General features: G+C 50.4%; 1 protein-coding gene across 3 annotated transcripts; it reads right to left on the bottom strand.

Annotated features, from left to right (window-relative positions):
* Positions 1–1905: 1905 nt before the first annotated feature.
* LAS1L (LAS1 like ribosome biogenesis factor) lies at positions 1906–19748 on the bottom strand. 3 transcript variants are annotated; one of them, XM_060087008.1, is made up of 14 exons: positions 19317–19748; positions 18416–18541; positions 17340–17409; positions 16429–16510; positions 15695–15979; positions 15364–15410; positions 14388–14497; positions 12558–12643; positions 12145–12195; positions 11607–11813; positions 11103–11250; positions 7257–7804; positions 4224–4374; positions 1906–2297 (listed from the first exon to the last, which is right to left on the bottom strand). In XM_060087008.1, exons 1-14 carry the CDS (start codon positions 19505–19507, stop codon positions 2165–2167), a joined length of 2235 nt encoding a protein of 744 aa, XP_059942991.1. In that variant the 5' UTR covers positions 19508–19748; the 3' UTR covers positions 1906–2164. The 3 variants fall into 3 exon arrangements, with proteins under 3 accessions (XP_059942991.1, XP_059942992.1, XP_059942993.1); XM_060087009.1 differs by lacking the exon at positions 12145–12195; XM_060087010.1 differs by lacking the exons at positions 11607–11813; positions 12145–12195.
* Positions 19749–20227: the final 479 nt, after the last annotated feature.

The following is a 20227-nucleotide window of genomic DNA, read 5'->3' as shown; positions in this document are numbered from 1 at the left end:
TTTAGAAAGCAATTGAACATCCATTATCTTATTTGATCCTTACAAGCCCATGAGGCAAATATCCTCCTTCTACAGATCAAGAAACTGTGACATGATTTGCCCAAGGCTGTTCTCATTAAGTGGTGGAGCTTGCCTGGAATCTAGGTCTTTGGGTAGCTTTTTCCTCTATACCAGAGCATCTCAGACTTCAGTGTGCATCAGAATCATGTGAAGGGCTTGTTAAACCAGATTGCTGGCCACCCTCAACATTTCTGATCCAGGCCAGGAGTGGGGTTCAATAATTTGCATGTCTATCAAGTACCCAGGTGATGCTGACATTACAAGAAACTCGTTCTACACCAAGCTGTTAACTTGTTCTCTCCTTAGGCAAATCCCTTCCCTTTTTCTCTGCCTTAGTGTCTCAATGTATAAAACGAGGGGGCTAGACTAGAACTATGATTTCTAAACTTTTTTTTTAGCAGCAAAGCCCACTTTGAAAAAAAATCTTATATACAATACCAATACATACACAATAGATAAAAATCCAGGCTGCTTTAGAGAAGTGCTGGACAGAACCAAGAGCTTGCAGCACCCATCTCCCCACAGGGCAGATGCTGAGGCTATGTCCCAGAATACACATTTGCAAATCCCTTTAGGTGTGGCCTAGATACTCCTTGAGGGCTCAGTTAGATCTGACATTCCTGGATGCTAAGACTTAGCATTTGGCAGGAGAGGGAAGAGTTGGAGGGAAACTGACTTTGCATTAACCTGTGCAGGAGACTGCTTGGCCCACGCCTGGTGCTTGGGTCCACACAGGATAGGAAATTGTAACCTTTTCAGCTGTTGGGCTCCTGGACCACTTTGATAATCTGATTAAACCTGTGAACTGGCTCTAGAAAAATGATTACACATACATACCCACAGAGATATTCAGGATATCTTTTAAGAGGTGTTGGGGACTCCCTAGAGTCTTAACTAGTTGAAACCCTTGACTGGGCTCTGGCAGGACACTTACACTCAATTCCTCCTTGGCATTTTATAGCATATGCCCTCTCCTTCCTTTCACCATTCCTTGGCTCAGCCACTTCTAGAGCCAGTTTCTTGGCTGGAATGTGGCCTGGTTCTGTCCCTTGTTTCACCTTGTCTGGGCCCAAACGGGCCCCACAGATGCCCACTCTCTCACCCAGCTATCACTTTCCCAAGTTGGGGTGGGAGATACTGTAGCCAATCTTAACCTCAGTCAACCACCACCCTGGAAATATCACCCTGCCTGAGAAAAACAAACAACTTGTGTACACTGGGGCTTTCTTAAGACACTTAGCAAAGGCATCAGACTACCATAATTGGTGGACTTTGTCCTTTTTCGCCCGGCAGAGGGCTCTGACGGGTGAGACATATTTTATTCATCCCTGTCTCTTGGCAGCTCAGGGCTGACAGGGTAAGTAAGGCACTCTGAGTGTCTGAAGGAGTTGGGTGACCATAGAAGAACTCTGGTTCAGTCCCTTAGACATTTCTGTGTTCCAGTGCATACCACAGGGAAGTCCACTTCATCTTTTCTAGGCAAAAAGGTGACAAAGAAAGGTTTCTCTTTGACTTTCAACTGCTGTTTGGTGCCCAGTGAGGGCAGGCAGGTAAATGAGTCAGAAGCCTGCTGAATAGCAACTGGAAGACCTGGGTCTTCCAGCTGTCAGGGAGGTTCTGAGCAGATTCCCCTGATGCTGGCTGGGCTTTATGGCCAACAATGCCTCTTCTGGGGCCTGATGCTTCCTAGTGAGCCGGCCCCACACTACATTCCAATGAGGGGAGTGAATATGGTTTGAGTCAGAAAAAAAGGCATAAAAGGGGCAGTGGACCCAGATCCTGCTCTGTTATGATCCCACCTTTTCCGGAGCCCCCAGAATAAAGGAAGAAGCACACAACCCCTCATCTCACAAACACCAGAACAGTTGCCTGTTTATTGTTTTTCAAAACAAAAAACAAGATGAAACAAAGCTAAACAAAACAAAACATATTCAAAAACCTACTGTGATTTTGGATCCTACTGTGATTTTGAAAGCTGAGCTGATATGGCTGATGCAGGCTGTCTCCCAGCTTGTTTTCTGGAGCATTAGGTGCACTGGGGGAGTGGGGGAGAGTGGGCTGTTGCCCCAGTAGCACTGGATGAACACCTGCACCAGGGCTGGCATCAGAAGAGCTGTAGGCCACTTTTGAGCCCATGCAGCTGGTCCTGGCTCCAGAGAAGGCCGTCCAAGTTGCCGCCGTCATTGCTGCCGTTGCTGCAGTTGCCACTGCCAATGCTGCAGCTCAGGCCCAGGGTGCTGCAAAGAGAGGGGAGGGGGGCGGTCAGTCAGGGAAGGAGGCAGCTTTAGGCTCTGGAGGGGCTAAGGGTGCTTGATATGTGCGTGTCTATGGGAAGGGCCCAGCCTCTTGCTTGGCTTTACAAAGAGACTGGAACACATCTGAGAAACCACTTCAAGATGGGCCCCAGGGGTGGCTCTGCCCTGCCCTCAGTTGAGGGAGGAGGGAGAAAAGGAGTGGAACTTTTCAAATGAAACTTTATATAGAACCCCAGTACAAAAACCAGATTAAAGCAGAGCTATTTGGGTTGAGGTAGGAAAGGGAGACCCGCACCACCTTACCCTCAGGAAGGTATTAAAAGTGGCTGCCTTAATAGGCTTTCTTCTAAGGCCCTAGATCTTGGGGGCCCAGAGGACCCTGGGCTGGATCCTTCCCACCCCAATAGCAGGTTAAGGGGCCCAAGGCCAGGCTTAGGCTGCAGGGCTAGGCCCAGCTCCCATCTCAGGATTGCAGAACTGCCCTAGGGAGAAGACTGCCCTCCTCTTTCCTGGCGCTGCTCAGAACACTCTTGCTTCCCCTGCTTCCTGCGGGTCAAAAGTCCTTCCAGGTAGATGAGGGTGACAGCTGAGAGCAAAGCCATCATCTTTCCTCTCAGGGAGATCCACGGTTACACTAATGCAGCTGAAAAAACCCTTAGAGATGATCTAGCCCCATCCCCTCCCACCACTCACCATCTCACAGACAAGGGAACTGAGGCTCAGAGATGAAAAGGGACCTGTTCAAGGCCACACAGCCAAGTCGGGGTGGAGCTGCGACAAGGAGCAGGGGCGGGCACACTGGCTCCAGCTGAGGAAGTCTCCCTACTACAGGGGGTGTGGGAGTGGGCCTCCTTCTGGATATAACAGCTCTACCTACCCACACTTCACCCTTGATACTTTGATGTTCATCAAGACAGCCCTACTCAAGGGAGAGGCGGTCTCTCTCTCAGACATGTGGGCCCCACTCCCAACTACAGACAGCCTGGCTTCCCCCACTGCCTCCTCTCCTCTCCAAGAGGCCTGCTGCCCCGGCTTACAACAGAGAGTCCATGACACTGCCTTGGGCCTGGCCTGCTGCTGGGGTCCCTGGGTTCCATAGCCCTCTCTCTGAATGTCCAGAGGAAGAGGGGCTCATCTCCCATGAAGTGGGCAGGCAGCACAGGGACAGACTGTTTCAGGGGCCCACAGAGGTCTCTCTCTGGTACTCACAGGATTGTCCTGGTCACAATGGCCCTGCATTCCAGAATGGACAGGCCCTCTGGACGGGCTCCTTTGTGTTACCAGCAGAGCCCCTCAGCAAGGGCTGCTTGGTTCCTGCCTCCTTGATGACCCAAGGGCTCCTATGCCTGTGATCCAGAGATGAGTTTCGAGGGACAGCATGGAGCCCTGCATAGGCCTTGCTACCAAGATGCCTGGACAGTGCAAGGAGGCCTACTGATTACTCTGTGCACCTTTGGACAAATCCCTTCCCCTTTCTGGGCCTCAGTTTTCTCCTCAGGAACATGAAGAAGTTAATTGGAGCACCCGTTCTTGACTTTTTAGGAGTGGTGGATCCTTTAGAGAATCTGTTGAAAGCTATGGACCTCTCCCTTCCCCATACACACACACACACACACACACATACATACACACAAACACACACACACATGCACGCATGCACAAACCAGATGCGATCTGAGAGGGATGCCAAGCCAGTTCTATGTGGCTGCCTCACTGGTCCCCCACACTAGGGGCTGGGACTCCTGGCAAGGGCCCAGCCAGGGACTGGAGCTTATATTTCACTCATTTAGGCCCTGACTGGGGACAGTTACCTCCCCCATCCACTCCACTCTGTGTTCTTCCCTTCCTCCCTCCCTCCTGTGGGAGGCAGAGAAAGGGGTGAGAAATCCTGCTGCTATGGGCACTCACCTAGTCTTGCATTTTGGGGGTTCCAGCCGCTGGTCTAACACTGGCTGGTCCAAAAGATACATGGTGTCATAATTCTCCAGCATAAGCTCTGATGGGTCCTCGGTCTGACCTGGCATTCGGCCTAAGGGGAAAGTGTCCCATCGTACATCTTCTGTGGAGCAAAGTGAGGAGGCAAGAGAGGGCTGATGAGCTAGTTCTCATACGGGTGCACAAGCCCACCTACTCTGTCCATCCACCCACCTTACTTAGCCTGCTCAGCACAGGCTGTGTATCTTCATCCTCACTCCTCTCTTCATCATTTCTCATCATTTCTCCTCCCCACCTTAGCACTCCCCGTCCCTTCCATACTCTCCCATACACTCTTCATGGTCCTTCTATGTGTTCACATGCAGCACCTCCACCACAGCCACCCCCAACCCCCGCATACCATGCACACAACTATCACAACCGTAGACATTTTTGTTCCTCTCCACTCTTCTTCTCCCATTTCCCCAAACACGTCCCTACACAGATACAGATGACACCTTCTTCAGACCTGGCTGTATCACTGCCTCAGTCACTCACCCTCACCGCTGTTTTCACACACGCATATATATATATATATATATATATCCTGGAGAGTCTGGATGCCCCAGAATTCCCACCGCAACTCCTCCCCAAACTGAAAGATACCTCTGCATATCTGAATGACCTAGATATCCTACACATCTATGCACAACCTCCCCTCCCCTCCCAACGTGTTTGAGCGCCACATCATTTCTTAGTAGCCTTGCCTTGAGAGATATACATATAGGCCCACATACCACCTCAGGGTGAACACTCTCTCAGCAGTTATCATGCTCTCCCTGCCCCCTGCAAGGTCTTGTTGCCCCAGATGTGCACACAAAGAACATCCCGCCTGTCTCATTGCATATCCCACCCCCTATAGATGCCTCAATATACATACATAAGCACACAGACCAAACCCTCCACTCAACAAATGTTTCCAGTTTTACTCCCTGCCTCTCATACTTCTCATGCACAGGCACACGAACCAGAGATATTAACGTCCCTGCATCTCCACATATGTGTATACACATACAGAGGAAGTAACAACAAGGGGGAGAGGGAAAGAGTTCAGTGCCCTAGCCTTTCCACGTTCACACCCCCTCCCCGCCCCTGCCATACTCCACTTCGGAATGGACCATGTCAGGCACTCCCCACCCACTCTGTCCTATCACTTAAGTACCCTCCACACAGTATTATATTAAATTCCTTCCCCATCCTTACACTAGTGCATCCAGTGTTTTCAGGTGAAGCCTTCACTGGTGAGCTCCTCCAAGTAGATCCAGTTTCTGGCCTCCTGCATCTCCCTGGTACCCAAAGAATTCTCCCTGTCATTATGCCCCTGGCATTCTGGAAAGTATCAACCCTGGACTAGAGTCTTATGTTACTCAAAGAACCCCCGCAGGAAGGGCTGTACCTCTGCTTGCCCATCTCCCCATCCCTGGCTCTCTTACATGAAGGAAGTTGTGACTCTCTTAACACCCTGCATTGCCCTATGCATACAAAGACACCTTTGTACACAGGGACCATTCCCCCATGTCTGTCACTGACCTGACCATCCTCCCTACTCCCAACCCTGTCTACATCACTGCCCTTGGCTCTCTAGCCTGATACCTTTGTACATGTCCCCTCAGTGATAGCACAGACCACATAGGCCATCTCAAGATGGCTGTTTCACTGCCTGTTCTCAGGCCTTTCCATATCCCCCTACCTCTTATTGTTTCCACTTCTCTCCCTCATACAGATGCCTCCTGGTCCCCATAGGTCTTAGCAACCCTGCCTCCTCTTCCAAAAACATATATGACCATGTGTGCGTGTATGCACAGATGCACATACAGCCCACTTCACACCTTCTCTTTTCACAACCCCTACTCTCTCTCTCTCTCTCTCTCTCTCTCTCTCACACACACACACACACACACACACAATTCTGCCTGAGTCACTGCCCCTCCCTTTGAATATTTACAAACACAGCCCTCCTTGCTCTAAGAGATGCAAGCACATACCCATTCACACACACACACACACACACACATAAATATGTTCCCCCATCCGTAGCACTCAGGGTCTTTATGTCCCAGCCCTTCCACACACATGTCCATATAAGGGCAAAGACTTCACTTTCCCCCTAAGCTCTTTCACTGCTTCCCCTTTCTCTCCCTATTGTTCCCCACCATGCCTACCCCACACCATACCCAGTCCCAGCCCCAGGCTCCATCACATGGGCTGTGCCCCGTGTCTAACCCTGCCTCCAGCATGTACACATACACACATGCCCATGTGCACACATCAGACTGTTCATTCCTGCGGAGTCCCCCTGCCTTAAGGTTCCTGCTCCCCAAGCCAAATGAGGGCATTCAAAAAACCAACCTCAGGAGCTGACTCATGTTCCCCCACCTACCATTCAACCCCCTGCTCCCTCCTGGCTTTGTCTCACTAACTTGTATACTCACCAAAAAACTGCACTGCTCCTTATTCTCCCCCTTCTGATCTCATTTCCACTTCCACTGACTGAATACCCCTGGGTTCCTTCTTTCTCATACACACAGAAAAATCCTGTCCTATCACCAACCAGCCTCCAAGTGTCCATACACATTCACATATACACAGAAAGCAGTATTCCTTGGCTCCTTGCCCTGATCACTGCACATGAAAAACACACGCAGAATCATACATATATCAACCACCTAACTCTAGCTTTCTGTGTTTTGCTGCCCAGTGCCCACACCCACACCAACCTCTCTGAATGTGCTCTCTGCCTGAGGCAGCTGGCAGCATGACAGTGCTAAGGTCCCTGGTGCTCACATGCTCCATCTTAAGGGGGAGGGAAACCAGCTGTCATCCACACACCAGGCTGTCTCCCAGGCTTGCCTCATGCTGGCTACCTCCTGCTACTTTCCATCCTTTCTCTAGGGTGAAGGGAAGCCTCAAGAGCCAGCCAGAGAGGGAAGATAGATGTGGGGAGAAAGTGGGTATCAGGCTTCTTACCTGAGCTAACTTGCCATGCAGAGCCCTCCAAAGCTCCTCTTTTCTGGGCCAGGAGCCTGGCATTCTCAGCAGTGGGGGACTCTTCCTCCATAGAGAAAGGCCCCACTTCCATCCTGTCTTCCTCCTCCTCATCTTCGTCGTCATCGTCATCGTCGTCGTCGTCGTCATCGTCATCGTCATCGTCATCATCACCTTCCTCCCCCTCCTCCCACTTCTGGTCATCATTTTCCTCTTCCTCCTCCTCTTCATCATCCTCTTCCATCTGGTCTTCCAAGGCCTCTTGCTTCTCCTTCTCATCTTCCTTGGCATCATTAAGGCTGCCCTGTTCCTCCTGTTGCTGGGCTTCTCCTTCAGGTCCAGAGCTCGAGCCAGCTGGTTTGAGGCTCCAATACAGGCTGTCCAGTGTGTATGGAGACTTCCCAATGGGGGAAGCCTCTGAGCCCTCCTGCACCAGGTTGTTTTCTCCACTCTGGGTATAAATGGAACAGATGCGCAGCAGCTTCTCCTGCTCCTCGTCTGGCAGGACCTGCCCCATGGCTTTGAAGATGCTGAGCAGAGGGATGAAGTAAGAAAGATTCAAAATCTCAAGTCATTTTATATCCCAAAACTCCAGTTTGTATTTGGTCTCTGAGCTTCCAGACCTGCCTCTGAAATGAAGTGCAGTAGAGCAGACAGAACACAGATACAACAGGACCATGGACCCTGAATGAGCTCCGTAATTCATCTCTGTGGCTCACTTCCACTCTCAGTAAAATGAGGACAATAAGGGCACTGTATGTGCAATCTAATGGAACACTGTAGAAAGAGCACAGGAGTAAGGACAGTATATCTGGATGCTGGTTTCTGGCCCCAGCTCTGACTTGCAGACTTGTTACTGACTTGCAGCCTAATACCTGGGGAAATCCCATTTCCCAATCTGTGTAACAGGATGATTAGGACTAGATTCACTGGTTATCTGCGAAAGGCAGGATCTGTGCACAAGCAATCGTACCCAAGTGAGCTGCTGTTACTGCTGGCATGTGTCCCATCCTGCTGGTATGCTTGGGTTGGGAGAAGACCTCTGTGGTCCAGACCTCTCCAAGACCAGCAGCTTCCACTCTGTAGGCACTCAGGATTGGAAAGTACCTTGAAGGCCACTTATCCAACCTCTCCATGCTGCTCTTTTCATTCCCTCCCCCCATTACATACACATGCCATGTTCCTTCAGAATTTTGAAGTTTCCTTTACTCTTTCTCTTGCTGGAATTGCTCAAATGCCTCTAGGATTTTTTGGTTCTCCTCCCAGTTTCCCACCCATCCATATCACTTCCAGTCTAGAGCATACACATCTGGAGATCTGGCTGTTTGGTTCAGTCCCATCTCCTGCAGGTCTTGCACTGGCTGTCTTTTGTCAACAAGGCTACTTTTTTCTCTTATAAGTTACTTATAAGATACAACTGTGCCCCAAATGTCATTAGGGTTCAAGAAAGACTTTCTGACTCCATGGGAAAGATGAGGGGACTAAGACGGTCTTAGCATCCAGACTCCTACTTCATTTATTCCTCAAGCATGGAGTCAGCTCCCACCAAAGACAGCACTGCTGGCCATGAGACAGCAGAGTACAGTTCAGTTCAACAACATTTACTGAGGTGTGTTTGGGGCCTGGACTTGCATGGCGTGCTGGGGCACAGATGGCTAATGCAGAACCCTTGTCCTTGAAAAGCTTAGTCTGATAGAGGGAAGGAGACACTAGGGGAAATAGACATGGCAAGACAGAATCTCAGACTTGAGAAGTACTTGAGAGAATCAACATGACACAGTAGGTAGTGCCACCAAGTCAGATAGGGAGCAGAGGAGGAAGTTCACTTTGGGGCTGGGGTGGGGAGTAAGATGACCCATGCTCTTTCGGTCACAGTAAGGTGCCTGAAGGCCATCTAAGGGGAGATATCTGGCATGCGGTCAAACGCAGGATGTTGAATCTTAGCGGAAAGGCCTGAGCTAGATAAAGAGATTTGAGCTTTGGTATTTTACTGGAACTAGTAAAAAAGCACAGGCATTTGAAGGAGGGAGTGGTAAACAGCATCAATGCGGCAGACAGGCAATGGACAAGGGCCCACTGGATTTGGTAATTAGGTCAAAGCAGCTCTGGGGATGAATGCCAAATTGCAGCAGCTTGAGGAGTAAGAAGGTAGTGAGGAAATTGAGACCGCTGAGTGCAGACTACTCTTTTGAGATGTTCTGATAGGAGAGGAAGGAGTGATGATAAGCTAGTGATAACCCAACAGAGGGATGCAGGGTCAAAGGAGACTTTGCTTGTGTTGTTGTTATTGTTGTCTGGTTTAAAGATAAGAAAAACTCAGGCACTGTTCACAGGTTGAAGAGTAAGAGCCAGTAGAGCAAGGGAGAGGCTGGGGTGAGGCCCCAGTGATGCTAGCAGAGGTAGCTCCAGAGCACAGGTGGAGAGGAGGCTTTGAGGTTGGGCAAGGCCACCTCACACTGAGACTGGCGACAACGTTGAGGGTAGCCGGAGATCAGTTCACGAGGGCTGGACCTCAGGTCAAGGGGGCCCTGCTGGAGGCCTCCATGTGCTTGAGGAAGCTAGGGTGAAATGGGAGGGGGGGTCGGGCTTGAGATCAGTGGTAAGGGTTTTCAGAACAGTCAGGAAACAGGAGAGAAAGTGGGCAGAAAACAAGTAAAAGTTCAGACAAGCAGAACTGAGGCCTGGCTTGAGATTAAAAATCATACCTCTGCAGTGGCAGCAATCCGCAGGGCTATGTGGTTTTCTCCAGCAGAGCTCAGCTACCCAGACTGAGGAGTGGGAGAAGCAGAGTGGGGAGGATCACTCCCAGCTCGGGGGTTTGCAAGTCAGACACGTCAAAGGATGGGCAGAGCTGAGGATGCTGATGATGGGTGGCTGAAGTGATCAACCACAGATAGGACTGAGGGGAAGCAAAATTGAGGCGGGTAAGAAATGGAGGGACGGAGGTCTGGAGGCAGGCAAAGAGCAGATGTTGTGGGATGCGAGGGTGAGAACTGGTAGGACAAGAGGTGGTGGTCACTGAGTGGGATGCTGGGATGTAAGCTTTCAGAGGTGGAATAGCTCAGAGTGATGGAAATGGGCTGCTGAGTGTAGTGGAGAATGAAGGTCACTGGAGGTGAGAGCTGCAGTGTCAGATGGGTCACTCAAATGAAACAGATATCATTCCAGAAAGCAGGAAGAGAATTGGGTGCTAAAGCCTTCCATGAGTATGAGGGAAGTGGCTCAGGGTCAGGAGATGACAGAAAAAAAGGGAGATGACCACAGGTATTTACAGGAACCAGCGCAATATTCAGTTTGACCACAGCGCCCAGAGTAGACTGGGTAAAGGGGAATCACAGGAGGTATGGTTATCATGATAGGTTGGGGCAGAATCGGAAAGATCTTTGAATGTCAGGCTAAGAAGCCTAGACCTCATTAGGAAGGCAGTAAGGAGCCACTGAAGGTTGTTAAGCACCTATGAGAGGTATACTTTGGGAAGATAATAGAGACAGCACTGGGCGTAAAGTCAGAAGAATGGGTTCAATAATAAACAGCAGCTACCATTTATTGTGCACTTACTCTGTACAGGCCACTGTGCTAACCGCTCTAGGGGGGTTCTTGTCCATTTTCATACTGGACTCAGTTCGGCCACGTCTTAAGCTCTGTGATCTTAGGCAAGAATACCCTACCCCTCCCCTCTCTGGGACTCAATTCTCTCATCTGTTAGTAGGACGGGGACAGGACTAGGTGTCCTTGCAAGGGCTCGTCCAACTGTGCCATTCTAGGGCTGTGTGGCCCTGAGGCCTGCAGGGTCTCACCCTCTTACCGGATGGAATTCAAGAGACTTACAGCTGAAGGAGTTGGGGGCTGGCCCAGCAAGGTGAGCCCAAGCAGGACTCAACCACCTGGGGCCAGTCAAGGGAGGCAGGGCAGTTGAATAGCCTCCAGTTCTTCCTCGCTTCCCACTGGCTTGCAGAAAACCGGCGGGCGTTCCGTCCTGAGAGAGAAGAGAGGGCCTGAGGAGAAGGAACTAGAAAGCCCCCCACCCAATCTTGCACCTCGAAAAGCTTGGCTCTGCCCATCCCTGTCCCCCCAGACTCCGACTCCCCATTCTATACCTCCTAACTGCTCAAGGTATTCAGGACCCTTTGCCCCAGTCCAGTTTACTTGGCTCTGAGAAGAAAAATGTGAAGGGAGATTTGTCCACTGCTGCTGCGGGGCCTTCTTGGGCAGACCTAAACCTTTCACAAGGGATGTGTCCTCCTGGTGCTATTCAGTCGAGAGCTGAGCACAGTGGCAGATGCTCTTGCCTGGGCTGCATTAGGCCCTGGGGCTAGGGCTAGTCTCCCTCACCAGTCTTGGTGTTAGCCACGATCAGTTCAATGGTCCATCTGAGGATGTAAGTGGGCCGGATCCCGGTGTCCCCCAAGGCTGGCAGCTCAGAGAGCATCCTTTCCAGCAGGGCCTGCGTGAAGGTCTGGGAGTGCAGGCCCCTGAGCAGGGGCTGCCAGAATTGAGAGAACGGCCTTGGCACCAGGACATCATTCAAGTCCACGTTTTCTGGTTTGTGAGAAACACCCATTGACAGGAAAAGGGGAGGCAGGGAGGGAGAGAGAAGGAGGGAGGGAGGGAAGAAGGAGAGGAGAGAAGAGGGCGAGAAAGGGAAAGAGAGAGAGAGAGAAGGAAGGGAGGAAGAGGAGGAGAGAGAGAGGGAGAAGAAGAGGGGGTCCCACCAACAATAACAGAGTTGCCACCGCAGAACAGGAGGAAAGAGGAAAGTAGAACAGCGGGGAGAGAAACCAGTTAGTATCTGGTAAACAACAACCGACTCAAAATAGAATATAAAAGAAAAAGAGCTCTGGTTCTAGCTTCGGCTTTGTCAATAACTCACTGTGTGACTTTGGGTCAGTACCTTCCCCTCTCTGGACCTCAGTCTGCCCATCTGTAACATGAGGATGTTGGACTAGATGACCTCACAAGGCCCTTCCAGTTCTGCTGTTCTAGCTCTCTAGCAAGTGGCTAGATCACAATTAACATGGCACAATAATGGCATTAAGACCCCCACCCCCACCCCAGCCCACCCCAGCCCACCTCACCCCACCCAATTCCAGGCCACCTAAGGATAGCCCAACAACTACTTATCAGTGGTGCTACATGTTCTGCTCAGCCAAGAGGGCTTCCAGTAGCTATGGAACAGCAGTAAACAGCCCTTACCTCCCAGTCCAGAGCCACCCAGCCCACCCCTGGTGTTCTTGCCCAGGATACACAGTACCCTAAGGCTGCATCGAGCCTCCAGGACCCTACCTTCATAGTCTAACTGCAAAGCTGCCAACTGTTCAAATGTGGGGATGAGAAAGCCGTCATCCAGAAAAGCATCTAGCAGAGCCTCCCTGGAGCAAGAGGACACTAAATTAAGTAAACTGAAACAGGCAGAAGACCCTCTTCTACTCCCCTACCCACTCCCAAGGCAGCTAATGCCTCTGACTCAAATGGCCAAACCAGCATGGGGGAAAAGGAAGGCAGCTGACAGTTGGTTCTCAGGCCTCAGCCTCCCTGAGTCAGGGGCTGAGCCAAAGACTGGGATCTGTGGGTTTTGAACAAGCATTTACCAAGCACAGGCAAATCTAAGGCCCATAACAAGGGCAGTGGTGGCTTAACAAGCCCGAAAGCACAGATGAAGAAAAGTCCCAGGCCCACAAAGGAGTTAAATGCCTGAGGTTATAGGGCCAAGGGCTTTTAGACTTTAGTTCCTGCTCAGTCTTTGTTTCCCTTGACAGTCCTCCAGTCTCCTACCCCTCCCCTTCGCCCTGGTTACCCTCTTTCAGATCTTACAAGCAGAAACTTTGGGGACTCAATTGCTGGGCCAAATATTATATTATCCTCATTCCTACGGACCCCAAGAACCCAGAACTAAGATACAGAGTTTAAAAGTATAAGCTATAGGGGTAATCTCTCAACCCCATCTAGCTCAAACCAAAACCAGCAACACCCAGCTGTCTCCTCCAGAGCTAGCAGTTCCCTATAAGAGGCTCTCCTAGCTGACTGGGCTGAGGGGGAACAAGAGCTCCCAAGGTGTCTCAATGTCTGGAGGGTTGTCATGCTCAGATCCCTCCCTCTACCAGGCTCAAGGAGGAAAGAGTTGTCCTTCCGTCCATCTCCCATCTCCTCAGGTCAGTATGCAGGAAGAGCACTTAAAACAGTCAGCCAGTTGCCTGCTCAGCATGACCAGGCAGACACTACTGTATAGCACAAGCATAGTTTTCCAAGCTACTGAGGGGGCCACCACTCACCCCGTTACTGAAGGGTACAGCTAACAAGCCTAGGCTGGGCAGACACTGATAAAACACCTTTGGAACTACTGGTATCCCGGGAATAAAGAAGACGCCAGGGACAATCTTAACCTGCACTGCAGGATCCCCACCCAGGCCCACTCTGCCACATACACCACCTTCCTATACTCTCCGCTCCATCCCAGATTCTTTCCAACCTCTTCCCAAAGCCCTTTCCAGCTGAATGTAGGTAGCAAGACCCAAAGAGCCAGGGAGGAAAGGAATGGATAGACACTGTCTGCTCTGACTGAACTGAGTACTACTTTGAGGGGAAAATAAGGCTCATGGCCATACTGGGTGGGTCAGTGAGGACTTAGTCTTTGGAGGATCCAGGCCCTGGGAAGGCCCCTCCTCTCTCTCCTCAACCACAATTATCCAGGGGATGTTGATCCCCTCTAACAGCAGCTCAAGAGACCAGCAGTGCCTACCATATATCTTTTACCTCAAACTCGGACAAGAGATCGGCAGTGAAAAAGCAAAAGATTAATGGCTTTTCCTAGTTGCCAAGAGCTCCACATACCACTGGACAAACAGGAACAAAGCTGGCCAGGGGATGGATGACAGTAGACATTCCTGCCTCTGGCCATTTCAGTTACTCAGAGTAGGCAAACCCCACCTGGTAGCTGGCGGGGCTTGGGGAAGAGGATCATGTGAAATGCAGGGTCACCCGTGGGGGGGGGGTCAAGATTATCCCTGGGATTTCCTACAGCAGAGGTTGGCAAGCTGGGATATGAAAACCAATTTCAGTGAGGCTGCTACGCTCTACCCTAGAGAGTAGGCAGCCCCTGATTACCTAGTTACACACCTGTTCTCCCATGTAATGCCCTTGAGCTCTGCCAGGATGCATTCTACAGGTGGGGACAGGTTATTCCACGCCTTAATGGCCTGAGGTAAATATCTAAATTTCTCCAACACCTGCCAGCAAAGAGGGTCCCATCAGAAGGCTGGTTCAGCCAGGTAACACCCCCCCCATCCCTCCAGGATTCCTTCTCATAGGACCTCTCAGCATGTCCCTTCAGGGGATATGGCAGGGTATGCAGAGGTGAGCCCACGATGTCCCTATTGGTCCTGCAACTAAAAATATCCTGACCCTCAGACTCCATCCAGACTTTCTCTTCTTCCTCCCTCCCCACCCCCCAAATTCCCTTGTTATTGTGGCTGTCAATAACCAGATAATCCAATACATAGATATCCAATGGGGGCATCTGGTTGGAGTTGGGCAGAGACCCTTGGACCAAGGGGTGAAAGGAAGCAATGGGTTATGGAAGAAAGTGAATCAGGAGACTCAGGTTCTTGTACTGGTTCTATCACTAACTGCATATGTGACCTTGGGCCAGTCATTTCACTCATCCATGCCTTCAATTTCTTCATCTGTGAAAAGGAAGGGTTGAGGTGAATGGTTTCTAAGCTTACCTCCCTTCCTGCTAAAACAGCACCCCTCAAGCTCACCTGATCTAGGAAGGTTCTTGGACGCCATCTGCTGATCGGCTGTAGTACCGCAGGTCTATGCAACCACCTAAGCCCTGTTGTTCCCTACCACCAGGTGGGACCGATTATCCACAAACTTCCAGTGATGTGGAGGATCAGCCAACTGGACTCTTCTCCTCTTGTCTCCTTCCTATTTCCCCCCTCTCTCTTTCCAAGAAGAGCTTTGGAAGAGCTTTCCAAGCTTTGCCACTTTTCTTTCAATTTCATTCTCAAGACTTCTCTCAGGTAGCTGGCGAGAGGGAAGAAATGGCTGGGGCAGATGAGAACAGGCCAAGTCAAGGGCACTTTCTTACCTTATACTGCTCCTCTTCATAGGATACCAGCAGTTCTCGGGCTCTTTCTGAAAACAGAATAGGGAAACAGATAGGGCAGCCAGCCCTGTGCCTTGCTCCTGATGGAATTTTGAGCCCTCTGACCTCATTTCTTGAGTTGTAAATTGGGAACTAGAATTCTTGGCTCTCCTGCCTCACGGGGCTCAAGGAAGATGATTTGTGACAGTAATTGTTTTAAGCTAAGCCTCACTACAACCCCAGAGGAAATACTGAGCCAGGGAAATAACCAGAGTCAACCGTAAGCCTGAGTCTTCCAAGCTCATGGGCCCCTTTCTGTATCAAGGACACCTACCATACAACTCTTTATGTCTCAGAGCCTTTTGCCAATGCGGATCAACCTCTTTGTTGCCTTCGCTGTCTCCATCAGCCTTAACATCCAGCTCTGCACCTTTCTCCTCAACCTTAGGCTCTGGTTTCTGTTCTGTGATGTCATCAATGACAATGTTCTTATTTTCCTCTTGGTCTTCTTCATCTGTCTCTTCCCTGTCCTCCTCCAACTCCCAGGTCTCTCTTAGGCTGTTCTCCAGTTGGCGGCACCAGTAGGTCTTCTGGAGCCAATCCAGGACAAAGTAACAGCCTAAAGGAGGGGAGGAAGGAAGGCAGTGCCACAGTAACAGCCCAGGCAAGCAGCTCCTAGCAGGCCTCCAGCCTCATCTTGCAAACATTATGGGGAGGCCCCAGGTAAGAGGCTTGGCTCCAAGGAGGCACAAATCTCAAATATCTAGAAGCAGTCCCTCTTGCTCTGGGTTATCCCCCAGTTCTTTGCTTCCTCCCACTCACCAGCACATTTCCTAGAAAAAACTTATACCAGACTTGAAGATGGGATGTCAAAAATGGCACGGGGCTAGCAAGTGGGAGAACAGAGACCCCTTAAAGTTTGTGTCCAAGGCAAATGCCTCACTCACCTCACCCTAGTCTCAGCTCTGACCCCAAGTGAAGACCCTCCTCCCTCTCTCTCCCCCAACAGTGCCACCTAGCCCAGGCCTCGGGGCTTAACTGTGATAGGTATACTCCCTGGGGACTCACCCCTGCGGCAGTCATTTATATGGGGCATTTTCTTGTGGGTCAACTCATGGCGAAGTTCAACAATCCAATCTGGAATGTTCACCTGATTGTGGGGGAGGGTGTGAGTGCAGAAAGTAGAAAATATTAAAGCAGAAAGGGCCACAGAGATGAATTAACCTGGCTTCTCCCCATTTTACAGATAGAGAAACTGAGCTCCTGAGAGGAGGTTCCGTTCTTAGTGGCAGAGCCAAGATTAGAAACCAGGTCTCCTGATTCTCTTTACGCTCTGTGGAAGTGATCTTGAAAATCGGAAGACACTCGCCTCCCCCAACCACCAACTACCCTCCTCCAATGAAGAGATTCCTGTGAATGAGCATTAACAATCACCTTCTTCAGCCTCCCTCTGCCCTTGTCTGTACCAGTTGCTCTCCCAGGGTACCCTTTACTCTCCCCTCTCTTCCTCCCTTCCTCCTTCTCTCCCAGACCTCCTCCAGGAAGCTTCTTTTGATGGCTGAGAACTTGTTTGCCATCTGGATCTCTACACACCTCCCATACTCACTCAAGGCAGGAATGTCTTGCATTTTCACCCTGCTTGGCTGAGTTTGTCTCCTCCTTCAGACTGTCAACCAGAGGGCAGGCACTTTAACTGCCACCTCTTTCCTGTCCCCACTCAGGGGTGCATTGGGGTGCTTCAGCCTCACCTGGGCCACTCCCAGCAAGCTGGGCAGGCCAAGCCCACTGAAGATAGCAGCCATGAGCAAGGGAACAACTCTGCTTCTTTCAAGCTGGAAGCTGAGGCTCCGGGGTTCTTGCTGGGCTTGGCTGACAGTGGTGGGATGAGCTAGTCTGACTGTACCCACATCACCCCATGCCCCATTTAGTGAGTCCTCCTGAGAAGAGAGAATTTAGCAAGGCCACTTTATCATACACACCTCCTGAGCCAGGAACTTGAGAGGGAGCTTGGCAAACTTTGTCTTCCTCTCCGAGATAAGGTTCACAAACCTGAGTGTGCGGGAGAAATAAGTGGCATAGCCCAAGTAACTGTTTTATTCAAAGCAATGGGGCTTTAAAACACCTTGCTGAGTTACTGACACCCTGCATTTCCACAACCTTTCCAATGACTGTTCTGTCCTGTTCTTATGGTTGGTGTCAGCCAGAGCAGAAATGGTTCCATCCAGTCTAACATTTACTGAGACTCTGCCCTGTACTGAAGCCATACAAATGAATAAGACACTGCTCTGGCCTTGAAGAGTTCAGTCTAGGATAAATAATCATGACATAATATAACATATTATGCTAGAACATAATACGTTATAAATGCTACAACAAAGGACTACATCAAATGACACGGGGAGCACAGCTAAACAATGGAGAAGGTAAGAAGAGCTAGGGAGGACCCCAAGGCAGACAAGGCAAACAGTATGAGCTAAGCAAAGACTCTGACAGATGAGAAAACTCAGAGGCAATCTTTTTCCTAATGTACATGATACAGCTAGAACCACTCTGAGTCACTTTGTAAATCAGGAACTCCTGGCCCATGTCTCCATTTCCACAATTCAGTAACCGTTCAGTGTTCATGGAGAGAATGGAAAAAAGGTGTAGATAGGGGTAGGATTAGAAACTCCACATTAAATCGTGGCCAAGGACATTGAACCATGCAGAAAAGTTCCTCTGGGTTAAAGAGTAAAAGGGGGAAAGTAAATCAAACTGTCAAGGCTGGAAGAGACCCATAGAGACCACTTGGTCTGAACCACTCCCACCCAACATTCCAAAGAGAGGGGAAGAAAAACGGAAGAAAGAAGGTTCTCAGGAAAAAAGAAGAATGTGTGTTAACAGGGGGTACCAAAATCTGTCACATCAAGCAATCACAAGGTGACCCATACACAGGGACACACAAGGCTTTTTGCTTCAGGTAGAACCCAAAGCCAAACTTTGCTTATCATGTGCTAAGCCCACGCCCCGCCCCTCAAAAAACCACCCCCCACACCCCTACCCATGTAGGTCTTACCTGACCAATGCCATGCCATAGAGCAGTCTAAGTTCATCAGTGCCCAAGCCACCAGTTACATCCATGAGCTTACAGCGTACCAGGTCAGCAGTAGAAGCCACTGCCAGGGGGAGTTCGTTGCCTAACCTAAAGGGCCACAGTCCAGCACCATCAAAAAGGTCCTTTACACAGGCCCACCCTCCATCTCAGAACCTAGGTTGTAGGTTATTGCAATTATATACTGGCTCAAGAGTGTGTGGATAGACACAAATCAAGAAGCTGGGAAGAGGGAGGGTAATGTCCCTGGGATCCAATACTACACAGGACATGAGAGGCTGGTTTAGGGCATACAAAGGATATCTAACTGCTACACAGCCAATCAATAATTAAGCGTGGGCACACCCCTTTCTTTCACCCTGAAACCCTCAACTCATTCACCTAGAAAAGACCTTATTCTTGGAGACATTAGCCCCTTGTCTGCTCCCAACTAAATCTTACCAACTGGACTTAAGTGCTCCATTCAAACATGCTTTTGCAGGCAAGCTCCCCCCACCCCCTTCCTATTTCGAATCAGAAATCCACCCTAGAGTGCTACTCTCTAAGACCAGGCTGGCTCAGCCACAGCGGTGCCCTCTCATCGGCACCCACCCCAAGATGCGAGAAGGTAAGGGTCAAAGCTCACAGGCTTGACAAAAGGGCTGTTGAGGCACATCCCGTTTCTTTCCGCAAAAGGGATTAGTGCACGAGCTTGGCTGCGACCTTCCCCCGGGCACTTGGGAGACAAGCAATGCCCAAACCACGCGTAGGGGGGCCATTAGGCATTTAGGAGAAAACTGGGTAATAAGGCCTTACGGAAATTCTACAAAGGAAGAGGTGAAGTGCCACCAGCACGCAGGCAGGAGGGCTAAGCCTGCCGCCTTACCTGCTCCTCCACACGGTGATGCGATTCAGCGCGTACCGCTGCAATTTATGGTCATCAGAGAACAGATACACTGTCACCTGATCCCACTCGGCCCTACTGAGCCAGGCGACCACGATGCGCTGGGCCCAGAGTGGCGGCGACCCTTTCTCTTTGATGCACTTTCCGCACCACGCACTCCACACGCGATCCATCCCCCGGGGACTCAGGCCTGGCTCAATCCCGGATTCCTACCAGACACCGGGCTCGTTGTCAGGCTTTGGGCCACCGCACTCCGAACAGCCTCCAGCTCAACGTGCTACCCTCACTCCAAACCGCCGCCGCACCAGCAACCAGTGGGAGTGTGACCCAAACGCAAGCCCGCCTCCCACCGTTAGCACGGCAAATCGAAACGCGAGAGCTAGAGGCTGACCTAACTACAAATTTCTGGAACGGCCTCTCCGACCGGAAGTGTTCTTTCCTCAAAGCAACCGTACCAGCTGCAAGCGTTCAGCCTCAAGGTTCCTCTAATTTCCTGGTTGCTAACGGGATTCTGTCCCAGACCCGGAGGGACATTTCTGGACTGCAGGAGAAATTTTAGTTTGCGCCCCCTGGCGGGAGGGGGAGGGATTGTGGTCGTCCAGTGTACTGGAAATGCGCTTATGTTTTCATTGCCATGAATCAATACCTGATCCAGTAAAACACTATGGACTCTAAAGCAAGACTGCAGAGCAAATATCTAGTATCTAAAGTTGGGTTAAAAAAATCTGCTGGGTTTCCCATCTGTACAGTGAGGAGCTTAGACTGAGTGATCTCTAGGTTCTTTTCCATAGCTGAAAATTGTAGGATTTTACTCTGCCAGCATTCCACTGCTATGTTGGTTTCAACATCCACAAAGGTATACTTAGTTTTTATGCACAATTCCTTGGGATTCT

The sequence above is a fragment of the Mesoplodon densirostris genome, chromosome X (assembly GCF_025265405.1).
Source record: "Mesoplodon densirostris isolate mMesDen1 chromosome X, mMesDen1 primary haplotype, whole genome shotgun sequence".
In the NCBI taxonomy this organism is placed as follows: Eukaryota; Metazoa; Chordata; class Mammalia; order Artiodactyla; family Ziphiidae; genus Mesoplodon; species Mesoplodon densirostris.
The sequence above is the reverse complement of the archived record's forward strand: the minus strand, read 5'-3'. Positions and strand labels throughout refer to the sequence as shown.